At 38.2% G+C, this 17,468-nt stretch overlaps 1 protein-coding gene across 1 annotated transcript in view; it reads right to left on the minus strand.

Annotated features, from left to right (window-relative positions):
* Positions 1 to 14,442: 14,442 nt before the first annotated feature.
* Positions 14,443 to 17,468, minus strand: part of Sgcb (sarcoglycan beta) — a 16,592-nt gene continuing 13,566 nt past the window's right edge. The window contains exon 6 of the mRNA XM_004627500.3: positions 14,443 to 14,948. Coding sequence (XP_004627557.1) covers positions 14,745 to 14,948 — 204 coding nt within the window. The 3' untranslated portion in view covers positions 14,443 to 14,744. The remainder of the gene's footprint in view (positions 14,949 to 17,468) is intronic.

Raw genomic sequence — 17,468 nt, forward strand, 5'->3', positions numbered from 1 at the left:
ATACAGATCCTTGACTTATGATTTTACAGTCCAATAAACCCATCATAAGTTGAAAACAGCACAAAAAACATGTATTGAACACATCTAACCTACTGTGTCAGTCATAGTGGAGTACATAGTACAGTGAGAGCGTTGGTTGCTTACCCTCATAATCACACAACTCCCTGGAGCTACATCTCACTGCCCAGCATTGCAACAGAGTGCCACACTGTGTCACTCACCCAGGAGAAGATTAGAATTCCAAGTATGGTTTCTCCTAAAAGCATATTGCTTTTACACCACTGCAGGGGCTGGGGAGATGGCTCAGTAGAATAAGTGCCTGCCTGGCAAGCGCAGGGTCCTGAGTTCAATCCCCAGTACTCCCCCCAAAAAAAAAGCAGTATACCACTGCAAAGCTGAAAAATCACTACATTGAACCATTATAAGGTAAGGTTTACATAAAACTGACAGGATTACATGAAATGCAAATTCACAGTTGCAGAAAAGATTAGTGGTTACCCAGACTGAGAGAAGATAGATGGAAGAGACAGAATTGAAAAGGACAGAAAGAAATTTTGGTGGGATGGACAGGGCATTGTCTCGGTAGTGGTGATGCTTTCAGAGGTGAGTGTGGTTAAGCCAGAGAACAAGCCAGAGAATGCTTAGAAAAAGGAGGAGCAGCCGCTGCCAACATTCCACAGAGCCGCACAAGTCTGAACAGTACCACCATGACTGCTGACGAACACTGAACTTCACAGAAAATGAACCTTTACAGACAGATAATTGGAATCACCTTGAATTATCTACTGTGCCTGAAGTCAAGAAAGTGACCATTATAGCAATGACTGGATGAGAAACAGGACTGCATGTGCAGGGGGACCCTAACAGTTTTTGTGCTCCTGCTATCTCCTGGCATTAGGAGAGCTGTTTCACATAAACCACCACTTTATGTGTTATAGTCTTCCTAACCCTCACATCAGCCCCAGGCATGCAATTATCTGCAGTTAAAGACAAGGGCAGGAGACCTTTTTAGCTTAAATGACTTGGGAAACATCAATAAACAAACTAGCATAATATAAAAGGAATATGTAAATAAGAAAAATAGGATCTGAATATGCCCAAGCATGGGGGGTGGTGTTTGCATGGTTTGCTTTTAGCAGTACTGAGGACTGAGCTAAGGGCCTTAATGCTGATCTACATCTCTAGTGCCACTCCCCATTTATAATTTTTAAATTGTGCAACAGGGTCCTGTCAAGTCGCCTAGGCTGGGCTCAAGCTGGAGATCCTCCTGCTTCAGCCTCCCAGAGTGCTAGGATTATAAGCAGTACTACTATACCTGATTGAGAGGACAGTTTTGAATACAGAACATGGTAAGGAAATTTTCTCTGAGCCCTCCTTATAATATCAAGCCAGGATGCCCTACAAAGAAGGCAAACTTTCTCTGGAGATATGAATAAGGCCATGATGTTCAACTACCATTTTCACACAAAAATTTGTCTTCTTCCAATTTTATTTTATTATTATTGTTTTAATGTATTTGGTTGTTACAGGGTCTCACTATGTAGCTCGGAGTCGTAGTGATTCTTCTGTTTTCAGCCTCCCCAGCACTTGGGGGATACAGGCTAGGCCACTATGGCCAGACTCTGGCTGGCTGAGTCCCCCTTGGGGTGGGGCTGGCGTGGCATGTGGTACAGTAGATTGAACTGTGGTCCCTGAAGTTGGCTAAGCAAGAGCTTTAGTCCACTGAACTATCTTGCCAGCCCCTTCTTCCAATTTTAGAGAATTAAAATTTTGTGTTAAGGGAGTTAGTATGGTCCTTAAAATGACCATACTTGACTGTTGAAGAGTTGTGATATTTAAGTCAACTCTTTCATGACAGAACTCTTCCATGATTCCTGGACACTTCTTTTGATAGAGAAACAATATGCTTTTAAAAAGTTTCACTGGGTGAGTCAATGATGTATATTCAAATGAGTGAAAGAGGTTGTGAGGTGCAGCAGCAGCCGGGACTTGGACACCAGCAGGTAGATTCCATATTTCAAGATAGGGTAGTTGAATGTTGGTAGGAAAATAAGGAGATAATTTTGTGGAAATGGAATTATTTATTAACAGTTTTCTGATAATTATATGGGTGGCAGGGATTTGGTTGGCCTCCATATTTACATTGCCAGAGACAGTCCTATCATTTCTAAGAAGGGCTAATGAATGTACAAAGGGGATGTTCGGGCACTGCATCACCTCGGTAAACACTACTTTTGGACTATGAACTTCTTACATGCACTCCTGAATGAAATAACCTAATGACAATACTATCTTGAGATTATGGGGCTCAAAGGGTACTGAGAATTGGAACAGAGCCTTAGATGGTCTTAGACAAGATATTTTACTCATAAGGTCATACTCAACTGTGATCAGATTACATGGGTGAGTCAAAGTTTTGTCACTGGTATGCCTTATATTTTGCTTTTCTAGAACCTGAATTGTTTTTGAGAACATTTCTATAATCCAGTAGCAATAAGGATGAAAAAATTTTAATTCCATGTAACTAAAAGGATACTGGGCCGGGGAGATGGCTCAGTGGAATAAGCGCTTCCCTGGCAAGCACAAGGGCCTGAGTTCAACCCCCAGTTCCGCAAACAAACAAACAAACAAACAAACAACTCCTTTAGGGGGCCTGCCCCTTAGCTCAGTTCTTTAGGTGGCTGCTTCAACAAAGCAGTCAGGCTCAGGTTGCTGTGGTTCGATCCCCACAACACAAGACAGCCAGTCATGCCTTGAAGGCATTCGCCGCAAAAAAAAAAAAAAAAAAAAAAAAAACACTTCTGCCATTTTATTTTGCTGAGTTTACACACCTATAATATTCAACAACGGAACTTAAAAAAAATTGGGGTATAACTATGAATGTCCATTTTGTATCTGTGTATTCAAAGTGGTTGGGATAGATATATAGTTGCATTCTCTTAATGAATAGAATGATTTTTTCTAATGGTGTTTGTAAGTAGGATCACAAGTCTGCATGTTGTACAGCAATTAACCACTAAGAAGAATATATGCAGTGTATTATTTGTTGAAACTGTACTTTCGATTTGATTTGAAACTGTCTCATTGCTATATGTTTATCAATAAAACTTTGAAAAGAAAAAAAAACTCGTTTAGTTTGTATAATGTTGTTTCTAAAGTATTTGTCTCTTGAGTTCTGGTACTTAGTGGGTTAATGTGAAGATGCCACAGCTAGCCTGTCAACCTAACTAGAACGTGAATTAAGATGCTGCTCCCAATACCTTTCCTGATACTCTGCAGGTACTCTAAAAATATGCTTGATGCAGGTGGGACAGTGGGGCTGGCGAGACAGCTCAGTGGACTAAAGCACCTGCTTAGGCAAGTGCAGGGACAGTGGTTCGATCCCCCGTACCACATGCTGCATCAGTCCTGCCTTCAGGGCAGGTTGAGCCTGCCAGAGTCTGGGAGTAGTGGCTCACGCCTGAAATTCCAGTGCTGGGAAGGCTGCAAGTAGGAGGATCACTATGAGTTTGAGCTGAGTGGTGAGACCCTGCAACAACCAAATACAGTAAAATAATAATAATAATAATAAATGGGGCAGTTTAACTAGAGACTAAAACCATTGTTTTCATTTAAAAAAAAAAATGACTGCTGTAGTTTGGGTAAGTTCACCCAAAGAACTGTTAGGCAGGTTCCTACCTTGACACCACTGAGTGGTGGTGGAACCTTAAAGAGGTGGTATCTGGTAGGTCCTAGGCCACTTGGGGGCAGTGCTCTCCAAGGAAATTGCACAATGCAAGTCTCTTCTGCTTTTTCTTTTCATTCACCAGCTTCCACAGGTGAGCAGCCTCCTCCACCATGCCCTCCAGCCATACTGTCTACAGACGCAGGCCTAAAAGCAGCAGGCCAACTGGCATTGCCTGAAGCTTCTGAAACTGTGATCCAGAATAAACCTTTTCTCCTTTAAGTTGATAATCGCAGTTATTTTGTTATAGTAACAGAAACCCAACGCACTTATTTTTCAGTCATTAAAAGCAAAGTTGTGAGTGGAAGGTAGAACAAGCATTAAGGTTAATATCATGGCTGACTTCAATTTTGTAAGTCACACTGATCGGTGCTCCTCTCAGTGTTTTCCCCATGCAAAATCTATTGGTGACACCACAGCTGACCCTGAAAACAGACTGACTGTGGGTGGTCACTGTAAGGGTTCACCCTTAGGAAAAATGGGCTTTTCTCAATGTTCTATAAACATTTACCACTTAAAAACACATGGAAATGAATTATACAGGTACATATGTGCTGTAATCCTAGTTTCTTTCTTGCTGTCTTCTGGAATATCTGTAACTTATTATTATTTTGGATGAAGCAAGCCAGACACAAATGGTTCTCTACTTATGAATTATAGAGGGCTATTAATCCTATTCCCAGCAAGTTATTTAACATTTTAAAAGATAATGAGATTTAGAGAAAAACAAATTGTTTGTTTCTAAGTATACTGTTATTTTCAATTTGTGCCGAGAGTAATAAAAACTAACATTTGCAAAATACTTTTCCCATATTTTAATTGCTACCATTTATTATGCCAGACACTGAGAAGTTAGATACAAAACAATTTTTCATTTAATTCTAACAAGTCAATGAATAAATCTTATACAGATGGCACCCAATTTATGATGGGTTGACACAATTTTTCAATGTTATAGTGGTATGAAAGCATGGTCATGCAACCATTGTTTTTCACTTTCAATACAGTATACAATAAATTACATGAGATACTCAATACTTTATTATAAAACAGGCTGTGTGTTACATGATTTTCCCCAACTGTAGGCTACTACAGTACTCTGCACATATTAAGGAATGTGAGCCTAGGCTATAATGTTTGGAGGTGAGGTGTACTGTATGCATTTTCAACTTAGGATCAGTTTATGGAGATGAAATCCCATTGTAAATAAAGGACATCTGTATTACCTAGATATTAATCTTAAATAAACTTAAAGAAAGAAAAACAGCCGGGAAGATGGCTCAGTAGAGTAAGTGCTTGCCTGGCAAGTGCAAGGGCCTGAGTTCAATCCCTGGTTCCACCAAAAAAGGAAAAAAAAAAAAGAAAGAAAAACAGCAAAGGAAAGGCCAGACATTGGATGGTGTCCCAGGTAGCACCTATCTCTTACCAGCTATTTTACTCCAGAGCACGATTTCTTTTTTCTTTTTTTTTTTTTTTCAGTACTGGGGATTGAACTTGGGACCTTAGCCTTGCCAGGCAGGCACTTATGCCCTTAAGCTATCTCCCCAGCCCTCAAAGCAGGATTTCAAAGTCAGTTACCCAACCATCGTTACAGCAACATAAAATGCAAAGCAATGTTTCAGAGCACTCAGTGTAAGAAAACTCAAAGTATGATGATTATAGAAAATATTTCAATCATAAAATATCACAGATAAAAGGACTCTGAATTATATCCAATTAGGTTCCTGGTTTACATTGGCTTTCTAATATGTACTTTATCATATTTCTCTGATAAAATTTCTTTTGCTATAATTTCATTTGCTATAATTTTAATAGAATTTCTGATATAAGATTTGATCATTTTAGGTTTTTTTCTCCTTTGCAAACTCTACATTTTTTGATATTCTGGGAGGCAGGGGTTTATCTCAAAGAAAGGAAGACGAACCTGAACTTGCCTTTATGGGATATTTGTCCCAGAAGTGAAAGTGGTATCAGCCCTAATACCTATTAACTGGGGAAGACACTGGTCATAAGGAGAGGGTTGCAACATTTTTCTATTTACTCCATAGTTGGATAATACCAGTCTTTTACTTCCCTATAGCTTTCCTTTTTTCTTTTCATTTAAGCAGAAATTAGGCTCTGTATTCACTGTCCCAGGGGAGGCATACAGCAAGGCAGAAGAGGAGCCCACAGCACTAAATCTTTAGAGGAAAGGAATTTCTAGACGTAGAAGCTTTAGAACAAACACAGAGGGGAAAGACTTTTCTAAAAGCTGAAAAGACTGCAAAGTAATGTTCTCCAGGTAGCAGTGAGCAAAGGACATACCCACCCACTCCCCTTGACACCTGTCTGCCGCTGCTGTACAAAGCTGGGAAAAGGCAGAGGAAAGGTGATGAAAGAGCAGTACTATGGACCGCTATAACCACCCCTCACGGAGAGTCAGAAACTGCATTGTTACTAGCAGTAGGCTATACCTCTAGGATACTTGACTTTGTGAGTGACATTTACAACTACCACACTACTGTGAAAATAGCCTTAATTACGAGGTATAACTATAGTGATACTCAGTACAAAATAAACTAAATGGGGCTGGGGAGATGACTCAGTAGAATAAGTGCTTTCCTGGCAAGCACAAGGGCCTGAGTTCTATCCCCAGTTCCGCAAAACAAAACAAAACGCTAAATGTTGCTTAAGCCAATGATACATATGTATTTGAAAATATTCAACCATTTAAAATATTTAGGAGACTGTTTAATTACAAATGTGTACAAAATATTCTGAAATATGAAGATAAAAATTACAAGATATACAGTTTTACTCAGTTTTGGAAGAAAATATATATTAAAGGCATAAAGAGCAAACTTGAAAAATATATATTATCTGAATGGCTTTAATTTTCTTCAATTTCTAAACATTCTATAAATAACAGGTCTCTGTTTTGTAATAAGAATAAAATAGGGGGCTGGGGAGATGGCACAGAGGAATAAGTGCTTCCCTGGCAAGTGCAGGGGCCTGAGTTCAATCCCTGGTTCTGAAAAAAGATAAAATAAAACTCAACAAGTTCATACTTTATACTGAAAATATTACCCATCAGTTTAATGGCAAAGATCATGAAGAATAGACTGGTGCCCTCTTACACAATTTTGACATACTGAGTGGAACAATCATGCTTTTACCTAGAAGGTAGTTATTGCCAAAATGAGGCTTAAAATAATGCCAGAGTCTAGAGAAAGAATTTAAAAAATGAAATATGAGATAATAAATGAAAACCAAGCATGCATAATTTGAGATGGAGAAAGTAGAAAAGTCCTTATTTTTTAATGCATGTGTCTTATATAAAGTGCCTAACAAATACTGAACAAGATAAAAAACAAAGGAAACTGTCAAGCACTCTCAGATATAAAAAGGGCAGAGGAAGTTTTATCTTATGAATTGGATATACTTTCTAAATAAATCCTGGCATACTGGCAAAGAATCTCTAACATGTAAATGACTGAATTTCAGATAAAAGCTTATTATAATAGGAAGATATGTAGAGTATCTTGTTAGAAACTAGAATAATGAATTCTGATTTTGTTGATAATAGGAAAGGTTGCACACTAATACATAATGGCATATATGTTACTTACATTAGGACTAGATAAGATGCAAAATGTATTATAAGAAGAAAAAATATAAATATGAAACATTCACCTTGAATTGTTACATATTAAAATATTTGAACTAGTTATTTTTTAGTGCTTTTTCATACTAAATATATGATAAAACAGCTTAAAATCATACATTATTATTTAGCACTAAAGGCTTCCTAGTGTTTCTTGGCAAATCCATATAACATTAGCACAAGTTGCACTACCAGTGGATTAAATTTCATTTGCTATAAATTCCACAGGTTATAATTTCCAATGCCACTAAAGAAACTCTTTTGGCCAGGCATGGTGATACATGCTCGTAATCCCAGCTACTCAGAAGAAGGCAAAAGGATCATAAGGCCAAAGCTGGCCTGGGCCATTTGGGAAGCCCCATTCAAAATAAAAATAAAAAGGGCTGGGGATGTACCTCAGTGGCAGAGCACTCCTGGTTCCAGGCAAATACAAAATCAAACCCATAAAACTCCTTTTAGTGTACAGTATTTACCTGACAAACACCTTTCAGGTGTTCCCTTGAAACCGAACACAAACACAGAATTCCTATTTACATAAAACATTAATTCTTCACATACTGTCTCTCTGATTAGTCCATCTTTTAAAATTGTACTTACACTCAGAGGTGCCACACAGTTTATTTCTTCATAGAGTGAGCACCTTTAGAAGCAAGTCATTCTGGCAGCCTCTCCTCCAATATCCCACCCTGAGGAGTTAGCACTAGGAAGATCCTATATGTAGTATGGAAAAGCACTAAAAAATAACTGGTTCAAATATTTTAATATGTAACAATTCAAGGTAAATGCTTCATATTTATATTTTTTCTTATAATACATTTTGCCTCTTATCTAGTCCTCCTAATGGAAGGAGTGAACGGCACTGTTGAAAGGTTTAGTTTATTTCCAAACTGAAAATATGAGAGAGGACTAAAGACTATTTTGATATAAGACTATTTCTGAGGTCCAGTGTTTTATTCTCCTTTTTTTGTGTGAGAACTCTGTAAATTCTGATGTTTACTTCCACAGAGGCTGCTGTCTGTGATCTGTCTGTGGGAATCTCATGCTTCCCAGCAGAGCGATTTGTCAGAAGATAATTCATTCCTCTGGCACTCAAAATTGAGGAAAATCCTTCTTCTTCCTGATAGGTTTGTCACTGTTTCAGTTAAGACCTATAACTATGGCAATGACTCTGAAATAGATGCTTTTCATAATGCCTAGAGAAAGAAAAACTGACTTTCCAAATATACAAAAAACTAACAGCAATTAAGAAGCAGAATACTTAAAGATTCAGAACTACCTTATTTATCAATTTAAGCGAATACTCTTAGAAAATGAGATATAAAAATGTAGCTACCAAAATGGTACATATTGTACAAAACTGCACTTATGTGACACTCTAAAGAAAGAACTTCCTGCATTTTCAGAAACTACATACCACTAAGGCCTTACCTCTGTATCTGCTTTTGCAGTACCATTCATTCCGCAGTCTGTTTTGGAGTGAGTGGAACTCCTGAAGATTAGACTCCTCTGTTTCTCTGCTGGCAATTAGAAGGGAGCAAAGTCTGCTACACTTTTCTAGAACACTGTAATCAGCTATGTGGTTTATGACTCGAATGACAATCAGTTACACTAAGCTGTGAACCTCCCACAGTTTCATGAATAGAAAGGTCAACTCACAAGAGATGTTTGATTTTATGGCTAGCAGAAGTTTTATCTCTGTCTTTTGTGACTTCACAAATTATTTAAAAAGCATTTAAATTCATTAAATACAACATACATGAGTTATGAAAATGCCTCACAGTTATGATACAGAGAGAAACATCAGGTATCTTTTTAAAAAATTCTTGAGAAGCAAATGAAAGTTATAAAACAAATACACCCAAGTTACAAAGGCTGAACGTACACACACAAAAATAATTTTGTAAGGGCTGGTGAGACAACTCAGCAGACTAGCGTGCCTGCTTCAGCAAGCTCAGACAAGCACAGGGACTGCAGTTCGATCCCCGATCCCCGATCCCCAGGCAGACTGAGCTGGCCAGAGTCCGGCACAGTGGCACACACCTGTAATCCCAACTCTGGGGAAGCAGAAAGCAGGAGGATCACGAGTCTGAGCTATGTAGTGAGACCCTGCAACAACCAAATACATTTAAATAGTAATAATAAGAATAAGAATAAGAATATGGCAAGAAAGGTAGATTTTTGGGATACATTTTAAACTAAATTCCATTTAAAAACCAGCGTGTAGCCAACCATGGTGGTACGTGCCTATAATCCCAGGACTCTGGGAGCCTGCAACATGAGGATTAAAAATTTGACAGTCTGGGCAACTTGAGATTTTAGCAAGCCCCTTTCTAAATGAATGAATGAATGAGTGGCTGGGGATGAAGTGCAGTGTGAAGGCCCTGGATTCAATCCCCAGTGCCACACAGAAACAAATGTACAAAATAAAAAAACCAGTGTGTGTACAAATAATATTATTCAGTAGAGAAGTGACAATAAATTCTCACTCCCTTCTGGACTCATAGCACTTGTTCTAGTTTTTATCAGCAGTCTGAAATGCTCAAACGGTTTAACCAATCTTACCGAGCCTCCTCTTTCTTGATCAATCCTAGGTAATTCCGAGAGATTATTTTCTTATAGTCCTTTTTTTCCAAGTAATTCCCTCAAAGCACTCCTTGTTGTCTACTGTCCAGATTCCCATGTTGGCATTCAGAGCTTCATATTACCCAGCTAACCTTACGTAGGAAGCTTGGTGAATACATGTGGATCAATTGCAAGAAGGGACGTGGGCAAAACCTATACATGTACATACATTTCTTGCTAAAATTAGCTTTTCCTTCATTCCCAATTCAAAGCTCTTTTCCTTTCCTAGTCTAAATTCTACATATCCTTCCAGACTTACCTCAGATCCTGCGGTCCAAGACTCATTTTTCTGCCCTAGCCTCTTTTCGTTATGCTTTCAGTAAATATTGAATAAATGTACATTAGTAACATTCCATTTGGAAGAATGTCAACACTATCCTGTATTGTTTGTGCTTATTCTGTTTGCTTTGAATACCCCAAACAAATGTTAAAGACCATGACAAACACATACATATTCCCATGTTTAATCTTTTTAATAGTCTGTAACCTGTCACTGGGCTATGCTCTTTGCATGAATGTGCATAAAGTGAATGAAATTAACAGTATCGGTTTTAAACTTTCATTTCACACAAGAGCAATTCTGACATAACTTGAAGGGCACCTAAATTCAAGTACACATTGCATTGGTGCCCTCCAGCAAGAAGTGGTTTACTGTGTGCCCCTTACGCAACACCAGAAATTGAATTAATTTGCCCCAGTCAGAAAGATACTTGTTTCTACATTCAAAGCTACAAATGTTATGCGTATATATATATATAACTGCATACCAGGCTAATGTAATAACATTAGCAACAACACCCAAAAACATTGCCATCATCCCATATGGGCATGTTATTTTGCAGAACTGAAGATGTGCTTGGAAAATAATTTTTTAAAGGGGTACAAACATTTTTATCACTCTGCTTGTTTTTAGGTTGAAGAGAATGATATATTAATCGATTTGAATTATACAAGGTAATCTTATACCTTAAAGTGAAAGATATTAATGTATGAAATAGTACAAATTTATATGTACTAATAAAATCAGGTGGGCCTGTAATAAAATCACTGAGACCTCCAGAAAAGGTTTCTGAAGAAACTGGAAACAATTACGTAAAATACAAGTCTCTGGGCAGACATATTCAAGCTAAAGTTATGAGGTAACAGTTAAAAACACTGGGTATATATGCATATCATAGAGTGAGAGGAAAAAAAGAAAAGATAGCTAAAAAAGGAGTGTAAAGGAATTCATTCTTACATAATGAGAAGGTGGAAAAAGGCAGTGGGATTACCTTGGGTGCTGACGTGACGTGGAAAGAACATGATGCTAGCGCTGCTTTGGAGGCCCACCTGAGCATCCTCAGCTAGTTTCCAAGTGGTCTACAGCAGGGTCGAGGCAGCTAGGGTTTAGGCCTGCGAGGAGGCTCCACCCATCCTGCCTAACACCTGCTGACTGGCAAGCTTCACCCTTTCGGCTCTGGGTTCTGGCCTCACGCTATGGGCAGGCCTGCCACACAGGTGTCTGACATGCAGGAGGCAGGAATATCCAAACTGGGAATGCCCAACTTTCTAACTCTGACTCTGGAGATTACAGGAATACAATTCTCAAGCCATGTTTAAACCATATTTGTATGACCAAGCAGAAACCCACCATATAACCATTAAAAAATAAAAGTAAACAGTTTACAGAATTTTTATTGTAAACAGAGATCATTAATAATTATTACAAACCGAACTGAAACTCAAGCTAGCAATGGGAAACAAATTTATAGGTTGGTTTTTATATGGCACGATTTTAATCTTTTCCCTTCTCAACACTTTTAAAAAGAAAAAAATTATCAGCATTTCAATGGTCTCTTCTGTCAAGTTTAGCACCATTAACATTCTCTTAAAAAACATTCATTTAAAACTAAATAGAACTTCTACCTGTCATCATCAAAACTATCTCACAAAATGTATTGTTTTCATAGTGCAAAAATACAAATATGTATATTTTAAAATACTGCAGACTATTTATAGGCAGTCCCTGTTTGTGTGGTTTCACATTTTCCCCTTCAGCCCATTTGAGTCTAAATAATTTTGTATTTCTTTCTTTTGTCCCCCTTATCACTGCAATGCCCCTCTAGAACAGTACTATCACGTAAGGAAGCATGAATCTCCACCCGGCCCAGGCCCTGTCTCGCCAGCCACCTCCACCTGGGGGTGTGGCTCTGGGCAGAGGAGCACACAGCAGAGGCGCAAATTTTTCTGCTTATAGAAAAGCGCCATCTGGTGGTGAGTTTGGGCAGCTGAAACTTTACTGTGAGTGAAGATAGGTCACAGGTAAAAAGGGTGGTTTGTCCTTGCTCTGCTTCCCAGTAAATTTCCTAGGTCTACATTTCAGTGAAAAACCACACACCCCTCATAAAGTATCCCAAAATGCTATTCCATTAACAGTTCTATACAAGCATTTTCTCATGTCAAAAGCACTTAATGGAGACGTATCAAAAACATAAGTACTTTTCAAGCAGAAGTAAAAATAGATTAATGTATTATTCAATAAATATTTCATAAAATAGTGTTTTGTGATTTTAGTAAAAATAATTCAAGAAATTTTTAAAACAAATCTAGAGCACAATACTAATGAATGTAAAATTTAAAAATACACTGAGCATATAAGCAAAAATTGCAATGATTTTTCTATGTAGGTTTGAAATATTAAATGATAATGAATATATTCAAATAGGTTTAAATATCACTACAATTAATGAGAGGTCATGAACTTCATTCTGTCATTTAAAAACTGCTCTCGGGCCGGGGAGATGGCTCAGTAAGATAAGCGCTTGACTGGCAAACGCAAGGATATGAGTTCAATCCCCGGTTCCGCAAAAAAAAAAAAAAAAAAGAAAGAAATAAAAACTGCTCTCAATGTTAGATAATAAATCAATTCTTATTTTAGTAGTTTAATGACTTGACAGTCTCTAAGATATTTGGTTTTTCTATTAGAAAAAAACATAGCTATATTGAGTACAAACTGTTTTTTTGTTTGTTTGTTAATTTTCTTACACAGTTAAAAGTGAGCATGACGGAATATGGTTACACGTCAGTGTGGGTGAGGCCTATGCTATGTCCTGCTATTTTACTGCACTCTATTTTGGAGTCCCTGTCCTGTTCTTGATCCTGTGTCTATGTTAATGATTCCAGAGAATTTCTTTCAAATCAAGTAACTTGAAATATACTTAACATTAACTGTCCTGAGAGCTGTAAATGATTACAATGCAACAGTGATATTAGAAGCAGAAATACATTTTTATGCTTATTTAAAATTACTGTTTGACCTCTTGGACGAGCACCCTTTTGTCCAGTGCACCCTGACTTCTCTGCAAGGCCCAGTGTACACGGTGAGGGGAGCTGGTAGTGTGGCACACTGGGGCAAGCTCACTGGCCTCTCCTGGAGCAGGGCTCAGAGGGCCTGGGCCTGAGGTGGCCACTCCTGCGTGTCACAACTGGAAAGCTGGTGTACCTCACATGGAGGCCAAATGGTCTTGAAATATATTTCAATAATATTTTGGAATTGGCTTACAATAGTTTAAAATCAGACAGTGACTGGTCTTTTTTTTTTTTTTTTGGTGTGACATGAAATTACTTATCTTTTAACTAGAGTAGCATACCTGCTTTATTTGATTCTTACTTGCGTAGCTAAATTTGAGTTTGTCCTTTTTTTTTCACCTTTCTAGAATTTTAAATAATTGAAAATTATGTGTAGATAGTAAAAAGAGGATGGTATTTAGAAACAGGTACATTCAGATTTAAATTACATTTGAATTCCAATCCTAGCTCTACTAGGATTGGATGTTAGACAGATTTCTTCATTCGTCTGATCCACAGTTTCTTCCTGCTTAAACCTAGGATAATAACACCTACTTACAGAGTTGCTGTAAGAGTTAGACATTAAACATGCAGTACCTAGGAAGCACCTAGCACGTACAAGATGCTCAATAAATGACAGCGATCACTATATTAAAAGTTAAAGCTGAGACTGTATTTAATTTCCACCACATTATGAACACTTAATATTTAATCACCATTTCAAGAAACCACTGTATTACAGAGTATTTTCTTCTTGGTGCAAGATTAAGGAACCACAGTTTCTTACTGACTCACATGTGTACTTCTCTAATCCCTTCACTTGGACATGAGAAAATGGCTCAAGGTTAGTGCACTAAAAATCTGTGTCCTTCTTATTAGGAGTTAAAACACAGCATGAAAAACTATGTACTGCAAACGTACTAATTTTAAAAAGAATAGGTGTCAAGTCGTGCTTCTGGTGGGTCTATTAGACCCAAAGCTTCCTTACAGTGAGTCTAAGCAACTGCTTCAGCCCTTTAAAATCAGTTAGACAAGAGATAGTGAAATTCTAATAACACTTTTTTGGAGATTAATTTCATTAACTTTGTTGTTGTTGGTTTTTTTTTTGGTGGAACCGGGTATTAAACTCAGGCTCTTGTGCTTGCCAGGCAAGTGCTTATTCTATTGAGCCATCTCCCTGGCCCTCATTAATTTCTTGTAATTCTTTAGAGCACTGTCATTTGAAAATCAGTGCAACTTAATAAAATATAGTAAAATTTAGGGTTCCAAGAATATTTTAAATAGGGAGCTATACAATACATACAGTAGTGCTCTCAACTAAAATAATTACAGTGAGTTATCACAGACTCTGTAAAAACATGATTGGCATGCGTATTCTTAAAAAACAAAGGTTGAGTCAACAGATAAACAGAGATGACCTCTGGCATTCTAATGCGTGTTTCCACAGGGATTGTCTGAGATCTGGCAGCCCATGTTCTGGCTGGTCACTTGCACTTTGAAGAGCGTCCCATCAGCACACATGCAGAGCTTGTAGCGCACCCAGTCACCGCCGCCTAGCTGATCTCCACTGGAGGACGTGGGCAGGCGAGTCGGGCTAACCATCACGGTTCCATTGAGGATGATGCTATTTTCCTATGAGGAAGAGGAAATATGATTTACTTACCTCCACAGTTGGTGAGGAGTAAAATTATTAAACAGAAGTTACTAGATTAATAACAACAAATGAAGGCACTCAAAGAACAGTCATGAATAAAAAATAATGGTAATCAAAAAACCCCAAACCAATGCCAAAATGCAACTGGTACCCAGGCACAGTGGCACATGTCTATAATCCTAGCAACTATTGAGGCTGAGGCAGAAGGATTGTACTTTGAGTCTAGCCTGGAAAAATTATCAAGACCCTGTCTCAAAATAAAGAATAATTTTAAAAATAAGGGCTGCAGATGGATTTCAGCAGTAGAGTTCACCTGGTTCAGTCTCCAGTACAACAAGGGGAAAAAGTTAAATGATGACTTTTAGCTTATTCAGTTTATGCTATATGTTAATTGTAACACAACTTGCAATTATGCTGCATATAAAACAGAGGATAGAGTGCCTGATGTTGTAGGGACACTAAGGAGGTCAGTGTGGAAGAGGCCCTGGGGGGAGGGCTTGGTAGAGATGAAATAATAACTGGGGGCCAGATATATAAGGGTTGGGAATGAGCTTTGGATTTCATTTGAAATTAGACAGGAAGTCATTTAGAGGCTTTAGCAGAAGGAAATGACAGAACCTTTTTAAAAGGTCACTTGGGGTGCTGGGCAGAGAAAGGCCTACAGGTGTGAAGGGACAAAGTAGAAATTCCAGTTGGGGGGTGTTCCATGGCCAGGCAAGAAATGAGGGCAGAGTACATCACGGTGGTGTTGGAGGACGCAGTCAGACTACACGAAGGTGGAGCCAGAAGGCCTGGCTGACGGACTGGGTACCACTGTACTAGGCAGTGCCACTGAGAAAAAGGCAAGTTTATCAGGTAAGGAGGACATCAAGACTTTGGACTTGTCAGATTTAAGATGTTTATTAGGTACAGAAACAGAGAAGGTTAGCAGGCAGTTGGTTAAATAATCTTAGTTCAGAGGAAAGGTTAAGGCAGGAGTTCTGTCCACGGGCATCATCAGCTTACAGAGGGTACTGGAAGCAGTGAGAGGAAGTTGGTCATAAAGTAAGGACAGAACTAATTTATCAGGTAGTGAAAACAAGGGTGAGTATCCCTTACCTGAAATGCTTGGGATACTAAATACTTCACATCTGAGAGTTTTTTGGATTTGGAAGATTTTCACAGGATGTAATTTTTAAGAAACTATGTATTTAAAAAAATTTTGTTCCTATGCTCACTGAAAATTATTTTTCTTTAGGTTGTATGTTGTTTTCAATAAATTCCAGTGTTCTATCAAACAGGAAAGTGATTGCAGTTAACAATGTATTTCAAAAATAGAAGAGGATTTTTACTGTTCTCACCACAAAGAAGTGATAAATGTTTGTGGTGATGGCTTTGCTCGTCAAATTTGATGACATGAACTTTATCACATCATACTATACCCTACAAATATGTATAATGTATGTTCGTTATAAATTTAAAAAGGAAAAGTAAAATTTAAAAAGTAGTTTGATCAAATTCTGGGTTTATGCTTTTGTTTCCATACTGAGGCATTTTGTACTGAGTTATACCCCAGCCTCTTTATCGTATTTTGAGAAAGGGTCTCACTGAGTCACTAATTTGCCAAGTTTGGGCTCAAATCTGCTGTCCTCCTGCTTCAGCCTGACAGAGTTCTGATGATAAAATCCTTTCTAATAATGAGCTTAAAAATTAACCACTGATTTTAACTGAATTATAAAGTTAAATATCCATTAACGGGAACTTTTTGTGTGTGTGTGTGTGTGTGTGTGTGTGTGTGTGTGTGGCCAGCTCAGCCCACCAGGGGGCGGGGCTGGCTGGCATGTGGTGCTGGGGGATTGAACCGCAGTCCCTGCGCTTTGCTAAGCTTGTTCTAAGTAGGTGCTTTAGACCGCTGAGCCATCTCACCAGCCCCCATCAACGGGAACTTTTTAAAAAATGACCTAAGAGTAGAAAAGGGACTGAGAAAGGGACAAGAGTAGTGGGGAGGGTACAAAGAATCAATGTACAATGTATGCAAACATCGTGGCGAGTGCCATCAATGTGTACACTGCCTATGTGTGCACGATAATAATAAAAAGCTATTTGTCCTTTTAATATTGGGTCCTTCTCTTTTAAACATAAGGAAACAAATTATGTTTCCATGTGTATGTCAAAGTATTTTAACATCTGTCATATTAACAGGATAGAATGAGACACAAATTTTCTGGTGGAAAAATAAAAGGCTGAGGTAACTTGCCCACAGTCTGCATAAACAGTCCAGCCTCTCACTGCTTTGACTGCCCAGCTCAAAGCATTACACTCCCGCTGTGACTGGTTCTCAGTTCCTTTTGGGGAATGCCTTCTTACCACAACGCATGTCAAAGCTACTCGCTGTGGCTATGCAAGAAGTATTCTTATGTTCATCTTTATTATCTGCAAATGGAATTCTGTGCTTCCCAAATATTCACAAAAATATTTTATTGTGAATGCTTTCAAAGAATGCTGCAACCAAAATTCAT

This window comes from Octodon degus, unplaced genomic scaffold, assembly GCF_000260255.1.
Source record: "Octodon degus isolate 3935 unplaced genomic scaffold, OctDeg1.0 scaffold00019, whole genome shotgun sequence".
In the NCBI taxonomy this organism is placed as follows: Eukaryota; Metazoa; Chordata; class Mammalia; order Rodentia; family Octodontidae; genus Octodon; species Octodon degus.